The sequence below is a fragment of the Melospiza melodia genome, chromosome 12 (genome assembly GCF_035770615.1).
Source record: "Melospiza melodia melodia isolate bMelMel2 chromosome 12, bMelMel2.pri, whole genome shotgun sequence".
NCBI lineage: Eukaryota > Metazoa > Chordata > Aves > Passeriformes > Passerellidae > Melospiza > Melospiza melodia.
The window spans coordinates 19,958,469-19,972,439 of record NC_086205.1 but is presented as its reverse complement, the minus strand read 5'-3'; the positions used below and the strand labels follow the sequence as shown (position 1 = coordinate 19,972,439).

Here is a 13,971-nt window from a genome sequence, read left to right as displayed (position 1 = left end):
CCCCTCCCCAGGGCAGTGGCACAATTGCAGCTGGGCTGGGAGCTTGCTTGGGGCAAAGGTACCTTGACAGGGCTGCCCCCAGGACTTAAAAGCAGACAGGAGGTCCCAGAGGACCCAATAGGGTCTCCTGGGACCCACATGCATTCTTGGGGTGGGGATGTGTGGGGGAGTTCTCTTCCCCCACCCCGCCTTTTTCTCAGCCCAGCCTCTTCCCTGGGCTGCAGAGTGAGCAGTGGGGCCCAGATTCCCCCTCTCACCCCCCCAGCATCGGGCATCCCCCCCGCAGCAGGAGGGATTTCGGGAAGGAGATAAATACCAGATGGGAGAGGGCCGGGCTGCCAGGAACACACTCCCTGCATGCCAAGAGCTGCTGGCGCGAGTGGGCGCGTGGGCCGGGGAGGGCGGGGGTGCCCCTGCTCCCCGAGACTGCTCACCTCGTTCCCCAGGGCCCCGCAGCCACACAGGGACGGGACAATAGAGAGGGGTCTGCAGCCCCCCACTCCCCTTTGCCCCCAAAGGTGCCCAGGGCAGGGAACACATCCCTTGTGGAGGGAGGCTGCCACCCCCAGTGCTGGGGCACAGCCTGACTCTAGCCCCACGCGGGTCTCTGCCATTCCCAGGAGCCACCAGCCCAGCAGTGGCCTGGCTGCAGCCCCAGCTGCCAGTCCTGCCTGGCATGGCTCTGGGCAGCAGCATGACTCACCCCCTCTGCTCACCACCAGCCAGAGATTGCTGTGCCAGATCCACAGCACAGGCTGGCACAGAGGTGGCACAGGGGCTGCCTGGCCACGCTGCAGCGCCCACATCCCCAGACAAACCTGCTGTGTGCCCCTCATGGGTATTTGCCCAGGAGCAGGACAGTGGGGAGCTCACAGTGCCTGGGCTGAGCCCTGCCCAGCCTCCCTCCATGTCACACAGGCCACACATCCTGACAGCTGCCTCCTCACAGCCACAGGGTGCCCCTGTGTGCCAGCCCATGCCCATGGCCTCCACCCGCTCCCCCCAGGGCTGCCAGCCCGCTCTGCCTGCCTCCCTGTCTGTTGTCATGGTGACCAGATATGTGGTGACAGGCGAGGATGGAGCCTCGCACCCCAGCAGGGCTGTTTGCCCAGAAGGGTTGGCTCCCCCCCCTTCCTGCTCTTTCCTGTCACCCCTGGGCCTCGGCAGGGGACCCTCCGTGGAGCCCCTGCCCCAGGCAGTGTGCTGGGGGGGCTCCATCTGCTCAGATGCCAGGATCACAGCTGTGTCCCAGGCAGCTCATGTGGGGAATGGGGACAGCGCCATCCTCCTTCCACCTGCCCTGACAGGGCATCTCCCAGGCTGTGCGCAGACAGACAAACCCATCTCAGTAATGACAACCTGTCTTTCTTCCCAGGGGGAGGCACTGTCCCTGCAGGGACAGCCTGATCTTCCCCCAGCAGCAGCTGCAGGAACAGCAGAAGATGAGGAGCGCGCCACTCCTGCACACTTGCCCCGGGCTCACCCACAGGACAGCTGCCAAGCAGGACACCTGTCCCCCAACATCCCTGCCCTGTAGTGACAGTTTTCACCACAACCATGGTCTCACAAGGTCATCCCCAGTGCCTGTACCCAGCCCAGTGTTTGTCTCTGCTCCCCCAAAACACCTGGACTGTGGCACAGGCAGCACACAAAGTGGCATCCCCATCTGGGCTGTGGCTACTGAGAGCCAGCAGCAACAGCCAGGGACGGGCACATCGCCAGCCTTACCGGTGACATAGTCCCTGTGCTGGGATGGGGACTCAGGGAGAGCATCAGTGCCACCAGCAGGCGCTCAGTGAGGCCCCCAGTGGCTGCCACTGCTGTGAAACAGAAGTGCCATTTCACGTTTCTTGGCAGGGCTGGAAGCAGCACAGATGGAGGCACCCGCACTGGCCTCCTGGCATGCCTTGGCAGCCCCCAGCTCTGTGGCACCAGCCCCAGGTGATAGCACTGCCTCCAGACGTGCAGCAGGGAAAGCCCTGGGTCCTGTGGCTGATGCTTCCTGCCTCCTTTCAGCTCCCTGGCATCCAGTCACTGCCTGCCAGGACACTGACCCCATTCCTGCCAGGCCTTGGACGGGATGGCAGTGGCTGGTGGTTCCCAGCTCCAGCTGCCCGGGGTCCCTGCAGAGCATGGGCAGGAGGTGCTCCACCACAGGCCACTTGCACACACGCAGGGCGATTTTCCACCATAAAACCACTTGAACCATCAGTGACTGCAGGAAAAGCTCTCACCTCCATCACAGCACCTGGACTAGGCACCCACAGGGGTGTAGGTCTCAGGGGCAGTATCCAGGTGTGGAGCTAGGGCATGGCAGGGACTGCTGAGCTCCCAGAGCATGGGCCAAGTGTGGGCAATGGAGTACAACCTCTGCTGCCAGCTCCAGTGCAGCTGCAAGCCTGATGCTGTGCCTCCTACCCTACCTCCACATCCACCGGGGGGGCATGGCTGGCCCCCAGCCCTTGCATCATCCCCAAGGTGTCCCAGCCCAGGGGCTGCTGCCCATATTGAAGGAGCCAGGGCAGGAAGAACACCCTGCTTCCCACCCCCACAGCCTCTTCTTTCCGGTGGAGTTGGCTTTGTGTTGGACAAAAGGCTGCAAAGGAAGCAAGAAAGGAGATTACGTGGCTGCTAAAAGACGGATAAGGAAGGTGGGATAAGAGCCAGGGGAAGGAGGGTGCTCATCTGGCTCACCAGGGGGGATGCTACATGCAATGGCAAGGGATGAGGGGGTCTCTTATGCACCCCATTGCCAGCCCACTCACATCCAGGCCCTGGGTACCTTCCCCTGCTGCTCAGGGTTGCATGACAAGCAGCACCCTTGGGGAAGCGGAGACTAGAGCTGTCCCAAGGAGATGCAGAGCCCAGAGCCACAGCATTGCCCTGTCCCACCCACAGCCCAGCTGTGCTGGCACAAATCCAGCCCTCCTCCTGCCTGGGATGGGCAGACAGTCCTTCCCACACCCCAAATCCCAGGCACCATCACAGAGCTCCACCCCACAGCCAAGTCAAGTAGGTCCCGCAGGTGTGAGGCACTGTGCAGATACAGGTGTGGGGTATGTGGGGCCATTCCCAGGGTGACCCCTTTCCAGCCTCTCCCCAGCAGCCTGCCAGGCTGGGAGCCCTCCTGGAGCGCTGCACCGGTGCCACTCACATCCCACACAGCCCATCTGCTCCTCTCCTCGCTCAGCCCCGGCCCCGCGCGTGCCACGCTCTGCCTGTCCCTGCCCACGGGCAGGGCACGTGGGCTCAGCAACGGGAAAAGCAGGCCACATCTCAGCGTGGGCCTCTTGCCTATTTTCCCAGGCACTTTTCACAGGAGCAGGAGCTTTCACATGAAAAAGTTCAAGCCGGTTCTCCAGCAAAGGCATGAATAAAAGAATTGCCTTGCCAGGAGAGCAGGTACCACTGTCCCGACCTGGCTCTGGCAGGGGACAGCAGGGACCGATCTTCTGCAGATCCAGACACAAAGGTAAAAGCATGGCTGAGCCTTCCCAAAATAGAAGAACCTGCCTTCCCTCATGGACCAGCCCAGCAGATGCTCTTCTGCAGCACCTTTCAACAAGATCTCAGCGATGGCGATGCTGGAACAGCAATATGTACCACAGGGCTGTCTGGAAAATGCCACTCTCACCCCCTCAGGATATTCTCACTGGGCTGTGGGCTGGCATGAATGAAATGCCATTTCCATTCAGGGATCTGGCTTTGCTGCAATCCAGGACCCCCGCATGAGCAGTGGGACCTGGATGTGAGGGAACAGCAGGAACTGGGCTGCTCCAAGACAGGATGGTCCTCTCCAACCAGCCATAGCCACTGCTGCTGTCACCATCGGTCCAAGATCCAGGGGTCACAGCTCTGTAGCCACAGTCCACTCAAGAAGCACCAACTTCATCCTGAGCTTAAATAGCCCCCCAGCTGCCCCAGGTGACCTGAATGGGGGAGGTCCTGGGTGAGGCTGCTCAGAACCACCAGTGTCAATTAATGCAATCACTGCCCTGGCTGTCAACAATGTGGGAGGAAAGATCCAGGGTGGGTCTGGGGTAGAGGTGTGTAAATCAAATGGGGCTCTGGGGGGACACTGGGGTCACCCTTTGCTGCCCCATCACAGGTTCCCACAGGGGATAACCCTTCCCCTTTTCCACAGAGAGCCCCCAGGGAAGGGTCAGTGGGACAAGGGGTGTCCCAGGGCACAGTCCCCACGTGGCCACACTTACACACACCTGCAGAATTACACCTGTGTGCCCCTGCATTCCTGCAAGGATACAGAATGGGAGGATGTGTGCAAACACACGCACACGTGGGGGCCAAGGGGACTGGCAGGGCTTGAGGCAGGACTGGTGTGGCTCCAAGGGGGAACCCCAGCACTGAATGGGGCTACAGGAGCGGGTGCCTGGATGGGTGTTGGGAAAGAGACACAAGTGAGGGGCTGCGGTAGATCCAGGGTGGGAGCTGGCCTGGAATCCCGAGGGTTGAGCTTTCTGGTCTGTGGGGTGCTGGGGACTGGAGCAGGATGTGGGGGGATCTGGAGCAGGGTGTTGGGGACCTGTTTGGCATCACCTCTGCATGCCAGGGGAGGGCCCAGCCGTGTCCGGTGGTCCTCAGCTGTCTGGCCCAGTGGCACCCGGCTGTGACAAGGGTTCCCCTCTCCACAGGGGCACCCCGTGCTTGGGGCACCCCCGAGCAGAGGCGGCCGCCTCGGAAAGGCTGTGCCGGGGGGAGCACTGCGCTCTGGGGCCGGCCCGGTGGCGCGGTCGGGTCCCCATCCCCAGCGGGCGCTCCCCGCGCACCGGCCCCGGGGGTCCCCCGTCCCTGTCCTGTCCGGGCCGGGCCGGGCCGCGGCGCTCCGGAGCCGCCCCCCGCCGGGGGGGTCCCCGCTCCCCCCGGATGCATGACTTCATCCTTCCGCCCGGGTTTCCTCCCCGCCGCCGCCGCCGCCGCCGCAGACCGGCTCCCGGCTCGGCGCGGCGCGGCTCGGCCCGCTCGGCCCCGCCATGTCGCAGGTGCTGCCCTACGGCGAGGACAAGGTGGGCCGCTACGGCGCCGAGCCCGAGGCGGGGGAGCTGCCCTTCAGCTGCCGCCTGCAGGACACCAACGCCTTCTTCGGGGGCAACCAGGGCAAGCGGCCCCCCAAGCTGGGACAGATCGGCCGCGCCAAGAGAGGTACCGCCGACCCCCACCTCTGCCCCCCAACCCCGCCTCAGCCCCCCCGGGACCCCCGCATCTGCCCTGCAGCATCTCCGGGTTTGTCCCGGGACCCTCGGATCTGCCCTGCAGCATCCCCGGCATCCCTGGTGCTGACTCCTGCATCCCGGGCACTGCCCCACGGCATCCCCGAGCCCCCCGGATCTGTCCTTTTATCCCTGGTGCTGACTCCCGCATCCCCGGCACTGCCCCACGGCATCCTCGGAACCCCCCATCTGTCCTGCAGCGTCCCCGGCACTGCCTCCTGCATCCCTGACGCTGCCCCACGGCATCCCCGGGACCCCCGCATCTGTCCTTGCATTCCCGGCTGTGCCCTGGAATCCCCGGCTGTGCCCTGGAATCCCCGGCTCTGCCCTGCAGTATCCCTGGCTCTGCCCTGCAGCGTCCCCGGATCTGCCCTGCAGCATTGCCGGCACTGCCCCCCGGCATCCCCGGCACTGGCCCTTGCATCCCCATCACCTTCCCACAGCAGCCCCAGGATCCAGGATTCTGCCCTCGCTTCCCCGGCATTCCCCGCACCGGGCAGTGCATCCCTGGCACCCCCAATATCGCCTGACGAGATCCCCAGACTCCCGATTCTGCCTTTGCATTCCCACTTCTGCCCCACGGCACCCCCTGTCTCTGCCCTGCAACATCCCCAGCGCTGCCCCACCGCATTCCTGCGGCTCCCGGCTCTGCCTTGCGTCCCCAGCACTGTCCCCGGCCACCCCCGGCACTGCCGCCAGCATCCCCAGAATCTCTGCCCTACATCAGCTCCAGCACTGTCCCCCGGCAACCCTGAGCCTCCCCAGCTCTGTGACTGACACCCGCCCCCAGAAGCCCAGGCTCCCCCATCCCTGCTCCAGACACCACCACGCTGTTCCCCCTGCACCAGCCCCCGCCTCATGCCGGGACTGCCCCTGGGATTGCCCTGCAGCATCGCTGGGGCTGCCCCGGGACTGTCCCCCAGCGCCTCCACGGTGCCCCTGGGACCCCCCGGGACTGCTCCTCAGCACCCCCGGGACTGCCCCCTTCTCATTGAGGATAAACAATCCTTTCTGTACCCGAGGATCCCCAGAACAGCCCTCCTGGCCCCCTGAACCTCTCTCCCTTCCCGTTTCTGCCTGCCGCAGAGACCCCAGCAGCCTCTGGCTGATCAGCAAATCCCCCCCCACTTTACTGACCCCCCAGGACTCCGTGAGCCCAGATGTGTCCTGCCCCCCCAGAGACCCCAGCACCATCTCCCCTGCTTCCATCAGGACCCACAGAACTGTCCCCCTCTCCTTCCTGCACCCTGATCTGTCACCATTGATCCTCCCCAATGCTTTGGGGACCCTTAAAAATGGACCCCTCTTTTCCTGCAGCCCCCATCCCACCTGCTTGGGGGTCCTCCACAGGCAAACACCCCTCCTTTAGCTGCAGGGATGAGGAAGGAGGGGAGATTTCCCCCTCAGCCCCAGTACACCCCAGCCCCACGGGGGGTGAGCACTGCCTGCTCCACTGCCCCCTTTTGCAGTGCAGGAGGCTGGCTCTGGCAGCACCCCCGGGCTGATGGGGGGATGCTTCTCCTTCGGTCGTGTTGGGGGGGGTCCATCTGCTCTCCCAGTCATTCTGGTCTTGTTAATCCACCCCCAGGAGGGCGATGTGGGGGATTACTGACCCTCCAGTGGTGGTATTGGGGTGAGGGTCTGCCCCCCAGCCCCAGAGTGATGTTGATGGGAGGCAGCTGCCCCGGCAGTCACGGTGTGTGTGTGTGTGTAGCTCCCTGGTGATGCTCACGGGGGTCTGTCCAGGCTCCCACCGCTGCTGCTGGGGAGGGGGCTGCCCCGTGGGTGATGCTGAGGGGGTCTCTCTGGAAGCTGACATGACGGGGGGCTCTGCAGCCCCCCACGGTGACGCCGCTGGGGGTCCGTGCAGCCCGCCGTGCCGCGGGAGGCTGTCCGGCCCCCCGGCGATGCCGGTGCTGAGGGTGGGTGTCCTGCGCAGCGGGCGATGCTCAGGGGGGTCTGGCTGCCACCCCCGCCGAGCAGGCGGTGCCCCCCCCGCTGGGTCATTACCCATTCCAGTCCTGTTGCTCTCATCAGCGCCTGCCGCAGAGAGGAGGGGGGGGTCCTTCCTGGTCTATTCCTGCCCCCCCCGTTCCCTAATCACCCATCCAGAGGCAGCCGGCTGGCTGCGGGGGGGACGCTGCCCCTACCCAAGCCGGGCAGGGGGCTGATCCCCCACCCCTCATCCCGACTATGCCCACCCGAACCCCCCTGCCCCGCTCCGGGGGCACACCTGGAGCCTGACGGGGGTGAGAGCCGGGGTAGGGGGGCAGCGGCTGTCGCGTCCCCTCGCCCACGCGCCCCCGCTGTCCCCGCAGTGGTGATCGAGGATGACCGGATAGACGAGGTGCTCAAGGGCATGACGGAGAAGTCGCCGCCGGGGGTGTAAGCCGGGAGCCGCCGCCAGGACCCGCCGGCCGAGCCCCGCTCCAGCCCGCCGCCCCGCATGCTGGCTGGAGCGCCGACGAGGAGGGGGAGGCCATGCCCGCTGCCCCCCCCGGCCCGGGGGGGGGCCCTGCAGCCACCACCACCCCCCCCCGAGCCATGCACTTTACCCCTCCGCCTCCCCCGGGGCCGGGACAAAGCGCCGAGCCCCCCGCCCTGGGCGAAGACCCCCCTGCCCGGGGAAGGGGCCCAGCCCCCCGCTCCGCGGCGCGTCCCCCCGATCCTCCTCGGCGGAGGGTCCCCAACTCCGGGGCCAGCCGGCCCCATGAGCGGGGGGGGGAGCGCTGCTGTCCAGAGACATTTTTTGCTCCATCGTTTTTTGCATGAGCTTGGTGGCCCGGGCGGCCGGCCCGGGGGCCGAGGGTCAGCCCCACCACTCCGGCACGCTTCTTTTTAAAACAGAAACTCCTCATATTTGTATTTTTATATCCGAATCTTTGTTAAAAACGATCTGCTGACGTTGAGATATCAAAGTAACTGCATCGAGAAAACAAACGAAAACAACCAACCAACCAACCAACAAAACAAAAAAAAAAGGTTCATATTTTTTTCCATAAGAAAAAAAAAGACAAAAAAAGAAGAAAAAAACGAGGGCAAAAATTAAAGGGGGGGCGAGAGTGATGGAGGGAGCATGAGGAAAGCCACAGGAGGAGGGAGGGGAGCAGGGACCCCTGGCCCGACCCCCGCTGGCAGGCAGCAGGAGCACCGGCGGGTTTGGCAGCAGCACCGGCCGCTGCAGTTCCTTCCCGGCAGCACCGGGGCAGAGCCCACCGGGGCCGGCTGCAGGTGCCAGGGGGGGTCCCAGCACTGCCCCTCGCTTGAGGGTGCTGGGGTCGGGGGAGAGCGGGGAGGGCAGGGACCGGCCTGAGTCGTTGTTTTTAATTTTATACTTTAATTTAATTTTATTTTTTAAGAAGCTTCTCGGGGGGTTCTGATGTGCATGAGAAACTTGTCATCTTTTTCAATAACCTACGAGTGGCATTTATGGAGACAACGACGCAAAAAAAAAAAAAAAAAAAAAAAAAAAACCACAACAAAAAAAACCAAACAAAAAACTGAGGAAAAAAGAAAAAAAAAAAAAAGAAAAAAAAAGATACTTGTGTCATGATGTTCTACGAATGATCCATTGTAAATTTAAATGCCATTTTTCACTGTACTGGTGAACAAAATGCAATGAATAAAATACATTCATGTACCCAGGTGAAGCCGGCAGTCGCCTGCTCCTTTTTGTCCCTTCCTCGTGCCAGCTGGGTTTTGGGGTGCCTGTGGGATGGGGTGGCATGGCCAGCATGAGGGCTGACCCCGGGGCCCTTGGCTGGCTCCTGGTGCAGGGGAGCTGCTGGCTGACCCACTTACACCTTCTGCCCAAAACAGCAGCCCAGCAGCTCGGCCTCTGTGCTGTCACTGCCCAGGAGGGTCCCTTTAGCCCACCCAGGGGGACTTGGTGCCCAGAGAGCCTCTGGGGACACTGCCAGTGGCACCCATGCACCTGCCCCAGCAGCACACACACACAGTGGCTCACCCATCACCCACCCTGGCACACACATGTCACTGTGCTGCTCGCCCCAGGCACAGGGGGACACAGGCCAGGCGTGTGCAGGACACCGGGGCTGTCAGCACAGGCAGGAGTGGGGATGGATGGGGAAAGAAGCAGATATGCTGCCCTTCCTGTCCTGTGGCACCGCCTGCCCCATGCTGGCACATTGCAGCCTGGACCCCCCAGTACTTGGAGGGGGTGACAAGGACACGGTGCCCTTGAACACCCCCAGGGCCAGGTCCCGGTGCAGGATGGGGTGTGGGGGGCAGTGGGCACCCCCAGTCCTGCCCCCCATAGCCAGTGCCAGCACCCCCATTCTGCCCTGAGCCTGGCTGTCCGTGCCAAGGGGAAGGGATGGGGGACAGGGAGCCACTCCCTGCAAGATGGATGGGTGAAATTAAACCCGATTTGGTTTCATTACTGGCTGCAAAGCCTGGAGCCCTGGCTGCTCTCCAGCTCAGCAAGGAAAGGCCAGGGAGGGGGCACAGAATCACCAGAACATCCCTGTGCCCCCCAGAGGAGGCCAAGCATCCCCCTCTTGCCCCCCATCACCCGCACCACTGGGCAGCTCGCAGGGGGATGCACCGGTCCCGTCTCCCACCTGTGAGGATGGAGCACCTTAAGGCTTTGAGGGGGCTGGGTGAGCCCCGGGTCAGAGCTGGATGGCGAGCAGATAGTCCTCATCATCGTCCGGGGGGGCGGGGGGCGGCGGCGGGGCGGGGCCCGGGGGGGGCTGGTGCAGGTGGTGCCCCAGGGCCACATCCCGGGGCTCCAGGGGCTGCCCCTTGCGCATCACGTACAGGAAATAGTGGAAGGCTCCGGCGTCGCCGTCCCCGCAGGCAGCGTGGCGCAGGGACCAGCCAAAGGCCTCCTGGGCGTAGTGGGGCTTGCGGAAGTGGGGCTGGGCGAAGGTGATGGAGATGAAGCAGCCCCCTGGGCGCAGCACCCGGCTCACCTGCGGCAGGAAAAGCCCCGGGATGGGGTGGGGGAACACAGTGAGGGTCACTGCTTTGGCTCTGTTCTCAGGGACCCCATCATCATCTGCCAAAGACCCCTCCCAGCCTTTCCCATCACACCCCAAAACCTCTTGTCCTAACCTTGACCCCCCAAGAGACACCCCGGGTCTGACCTGTCCCCAGACCACCCACACGGAACAGGGTTGCCATGCTCCATCTCTCCCTGCACCCCAAAACTCTTCACTCCCACCCACAGCAGACAGCATAGAAACCCAACCCTGGCATGGGAAAAGCTTCATCCTTTCGAGCGCAGGACCCCCCTAAACACAGCACAGGACACCCATCCCACCCACCCCTGCCCAGACCACCCAGCACTACCACCAACACCCAGAATCAGAGGGGAACGCGGGGGGTGTTTGATGGGAAAGGACTCAACCCTTTTAATCACCATTTTCTCCCTGCTGGAATTAAGCCCCGCTAACAGGATGGAAAAGAACATCAATTTTCCTGCTTGGCTTTATCCAATGTCAAAAGGCTTTTACGGCCAGCGCCCGCGTGCTCAGCATGCAAAGGCACTGCCCGGGGCGGGCGGGCATCCAGCCCCCTCCCCGCACCCTGCCCCAGGCAGGGACACCCCAGACCCCCCCGGCAAGGGCAGAGAGTCCCCGCTGCAGGGGACAGGGCTGGAGGCCAACTGGGGGGTTTCCCAAGCTCTGCTTTAATCCCGCTGGGAAGCTCCAGCTGGGGAGCTCTGGCTGGGGCCAGTGGAGGGGACAGGCAGCCTGCGTGTCCTCCCCTGCTGCGGCGGTGGCTTTTGAACCAAACCCTACCGGTTTTGGCCAGGAAAATGGGAAGGCAGCTCCCTACATCCCTCTCTGGGCACCTGGCTCAGTATCCCTCCTGCTAAGTGCGTGAAAATCTGCCCTGGGAAGACCCCAGAGCTTCCCAAGCAATGGGCGGGGAGGGGGTCCCCGGAGGTGGGGGCAGGCAGGGATCTCCGGCTGGAACTGAGCGAGGCATCCCGCATGTCCACATCCATCCCTCGTTAATAGAGCAATAATGGCCGTTGCTTGGAGACGAGCGCAGGAAACCTTCCCATCCTTCCCATCCGTCAGCGGGAGCAGGGGGGCCGAGGGGCCGCTCCCGCCACACCCGCTGTCCCCAGCAAGCTGGGACAGGGCGTCCCTGCGGTGTTCCCACAGGCAGGGTGGATTTCCACTTCTTACATCCCCCAGGGAGAGGAAGACAGAGGCTGTGAACCCCCCAGTGAAGGGGGATGGGGGTGGGAAGGAAGGTACCACGGACAGACAGACCCCTCTGAAGGGATCTCCAAAACAGGGAGCAAGTGGGAACACCCAGCGAGTCCCTGTGGGGACGAGGACAGCAGGGACAGGCTGTGGATGGAAGCTGGTACCCAGCGATGCTGGGGGAGGGCAGGGATTGAGCAGAGGATTAAAAAGGGAACAAAAAAAGGGAAAATTAAATCCCTGCCGTTTGGCAAAATGACAAGGACAGGCAGCAGCGCTGGCAAGGAGGGCAGAGCACGGATAGCGAGCACAGCCCCACTGCCCTGCTGGGGCTTGAGCTCCCTCCCAGGCTCAGCCAGGCAAGAGAGGATTGGGAGGGCTGTCAACAGCCACGAGCACCCTCCCAGCACCCCGTGCCTGCAACCCCAGGGTGCCACGGAGGTGCAGCAATTAATTATCCTGGCAGTTATTCCCGCAGGGTGGGAGAGGCTGCCAGGACCCGCACCCCCGCGCCGGGACAGGTTCAATCCGGTCCCGCCGCCGCCAATTAACAGGGCCCCGAGGCATCGCCCGTCCCCGTGGCAACGCCATGGCCCTGTCGATGCTGATGGGAGTTGCCATGGCAACACCAGACCAGATGATGGGGACCCCGGCTAAGGCGATCGAAGCTGGGGCGGGGGGTGCGGGGGGGCCAGAGCTCTCACAGCCCCACGGTCATCACCTTGCCCTGGGCTGGCAGGGCCACCTCGGCGTGTCCCCCTGGGTCCCCTACAGCCACCCACGCTAGGATGGGCCCATTTTTCCAGCCAACTCTTTGCATTTAGCATGCAAATAACGAGAGGGGCCATCCAGCAGGACCCAGGGACACATCCTGCTCCGTCCACCTCCCTGGGGAGGAGATGATGGGCTGTAAGAGGGGTAGTTTCCCACTCCCAGGCGTGCTGGGAGCTCCCCAGGTGTCCCCCTGCAACACAGCTGAGGGGCAGGACAGAAACACGGGCTGGGAGGGCAGAAACCCCGGCTGGGGCATGCACAGGGAGGCAGGGTGGTGAGCAGGCACTCAGCACCTTCCCCCAGCCCAAAAGGGGATGGGGTCCCACCCTCTGCACCCCTGCCCAGGTCCCCCCAGCCCGTACCTCCGCCAGCACCCGGCGCATCGCCGCGGCCGCCTGGGGCGAGACGTGCCAGGGGTCGGTTTCCTCCACCAGGAGCACGTCGAGGGTGCCCTTCTCCAGCACCACATCGAAGGAGGCGTCGGGGAAGGCGAGGGCGCGGATGTCCATGACGGCCCAGCGCAGGCCGGGGCAGCGGGCGTAGCGGGCGCGCATGGCCGCGATGCAGGCGGCCGAGAAGTCGATGCTGGTGACGTCGGTGTAGCCCAGCTCGTGCAGGTCGTGGCTCAGGGCGCTGTTGCCACAGCCTGTGAGGGGCACAGCTCACACAGGGCTCGGGGTGCCCGTGCCAGCACCCCAACTCTGTCCCTGCACCCCGAAACGCTTCACTCCCACCCACAGCAGACAGCATAGAAACCCAACTCTGGCATGGGAAAAGCTTCACCCCTTCGAGCACAGGGACAGGGGAGGGTGTGGGTGGGCTGGGGCTGCTGGGCAGGGGCAGGTCATGGCTTTGATGCCAGCTAGTGAGGGTTGGGCGAGTCCCTGATTACCCCTGTCCTGCCAGGTGGGTGCTTTGGCCTCCTGTCCTGGGGCAGCTCTGCACACCCGATCCCCTCACCTTGGCGTGGGAGGCAGGGGGAGGCTGGAGGCAGGAAAGGGGCAGGGGGCGTCCCCAGTTCTCCCTTCCGCAGCGGAGCCGGCTGCGGTCCCAAGAGCCTGCTGGATAACTCCAGTGGGAAATTAGGGAACTTCGGCTGGGGTTTAACCGGGTGCGATGGCGAGAGGGACGGAAGAACTGGTGTCTCAACAGGACACGGGGAGTGCCCCGCTACCCAGCCCTCCCCTCGGAGCCGCTTCACCGGGGCTCGGCCGCTCACCGGCGGGGCGAGGGGGATCCCACAGAGGGGGGGCGGATTTGGGGGCTATTAAACGCAGCTGGCAGCGGCTGATCCGCTAACAGGATCGGTGATTACACCCGCTTAATCCCGCCGGCGGATCAGACCGCAGGTGGGATTACGGGGCGGTTATACCCGCCAGCACCGGGGCCACCCCGCGGGCCGGGCTGGGCGCAGCTCCCGGTACCGGCCCGGTGCCACACCGCCCTCTGGCGGCTAGCGCCAGCGCATCCACCAGCGGGACCCCGAGCCCCGCCCGCCCGCCCTCCACCGGGCACGCCGGGCACGGGGCACGTACCGAGGACGAGGATGCGGTCACCGGGGCGCAGCTCGGGCTCCAGCTGCGGCAGAAAGCGGGAGAGCCCCCCCAGCCACTCGCGGGTCTCGGCGCCCTCCCGCCGGTACAGCTCGTCCCAGAACCGGCGCCGCCCGTACCGGGGGGGGGCGGCGGATGCGCGCCGCCGCTCCATGCCCGCGCGCGGGGCGGGAGCACCGGGCGCCACGTGCCGCCCGCGCCCCACGTGCGCCTTCCGGTCCGGGCCGGTGC

The 13,971-nt window shown here is 64.4% G+C and overlaps 2 protein-coding genes across 2 annotated transcripts; one reads left to right on the top strand and one right to left on the bottom strand.

Annotated features, from left to right (window-relative positions):
- The first annotated feature begins 4,954 nt into the window (after nucleotides 1-4,954).
- Nucleotides 4,955-8,878, top strand: CAMK2N2 (calcium/calmodulin dependent protein kinase II inhibitor 2). Its single transcript, XM_063167171.1, has 2 exons — nucleotides 4,955-5,160; nucleotides 7,547-8,878. The coding sequence occupies exons 1-2, from the start codon at nucleotides 4,992-4,994 to the stop codon at nucleotides 7,615-7,617; spliced, it is 240 nt and encodes a 79-aa protein (XP_063023241.1). The 5' UTR covers nucleotides 4,955-4,991; the 3' UTR covers nucleotides 7,618-8,878.
- EEF1AKMT4 (EEF1A lysine methyltransferase 4) lies at nucleotides 8,060-13,894 on the bottom strand. Its single transcript, XM_063167170.1, has 3 exons — nucleotides 13,723-13,894; nucleotides 12,550-12,833; nucleotides 8,060-10,165 (listed from the first exon to the last, which is right to left on the bottom strand). Exons 1-3 carry the CDS (start codon nucleotides 13,892-13,894, stop codon nucleotides 9,863-9,865), a joined length of 759 nt encoding a protein of 252 aa, XP_063023240.1. The 3' UTR covers nucleotides 8,060-9,862.
- Nucleotides 13,895-13,971: the final 77 nt, after the last annotated feature.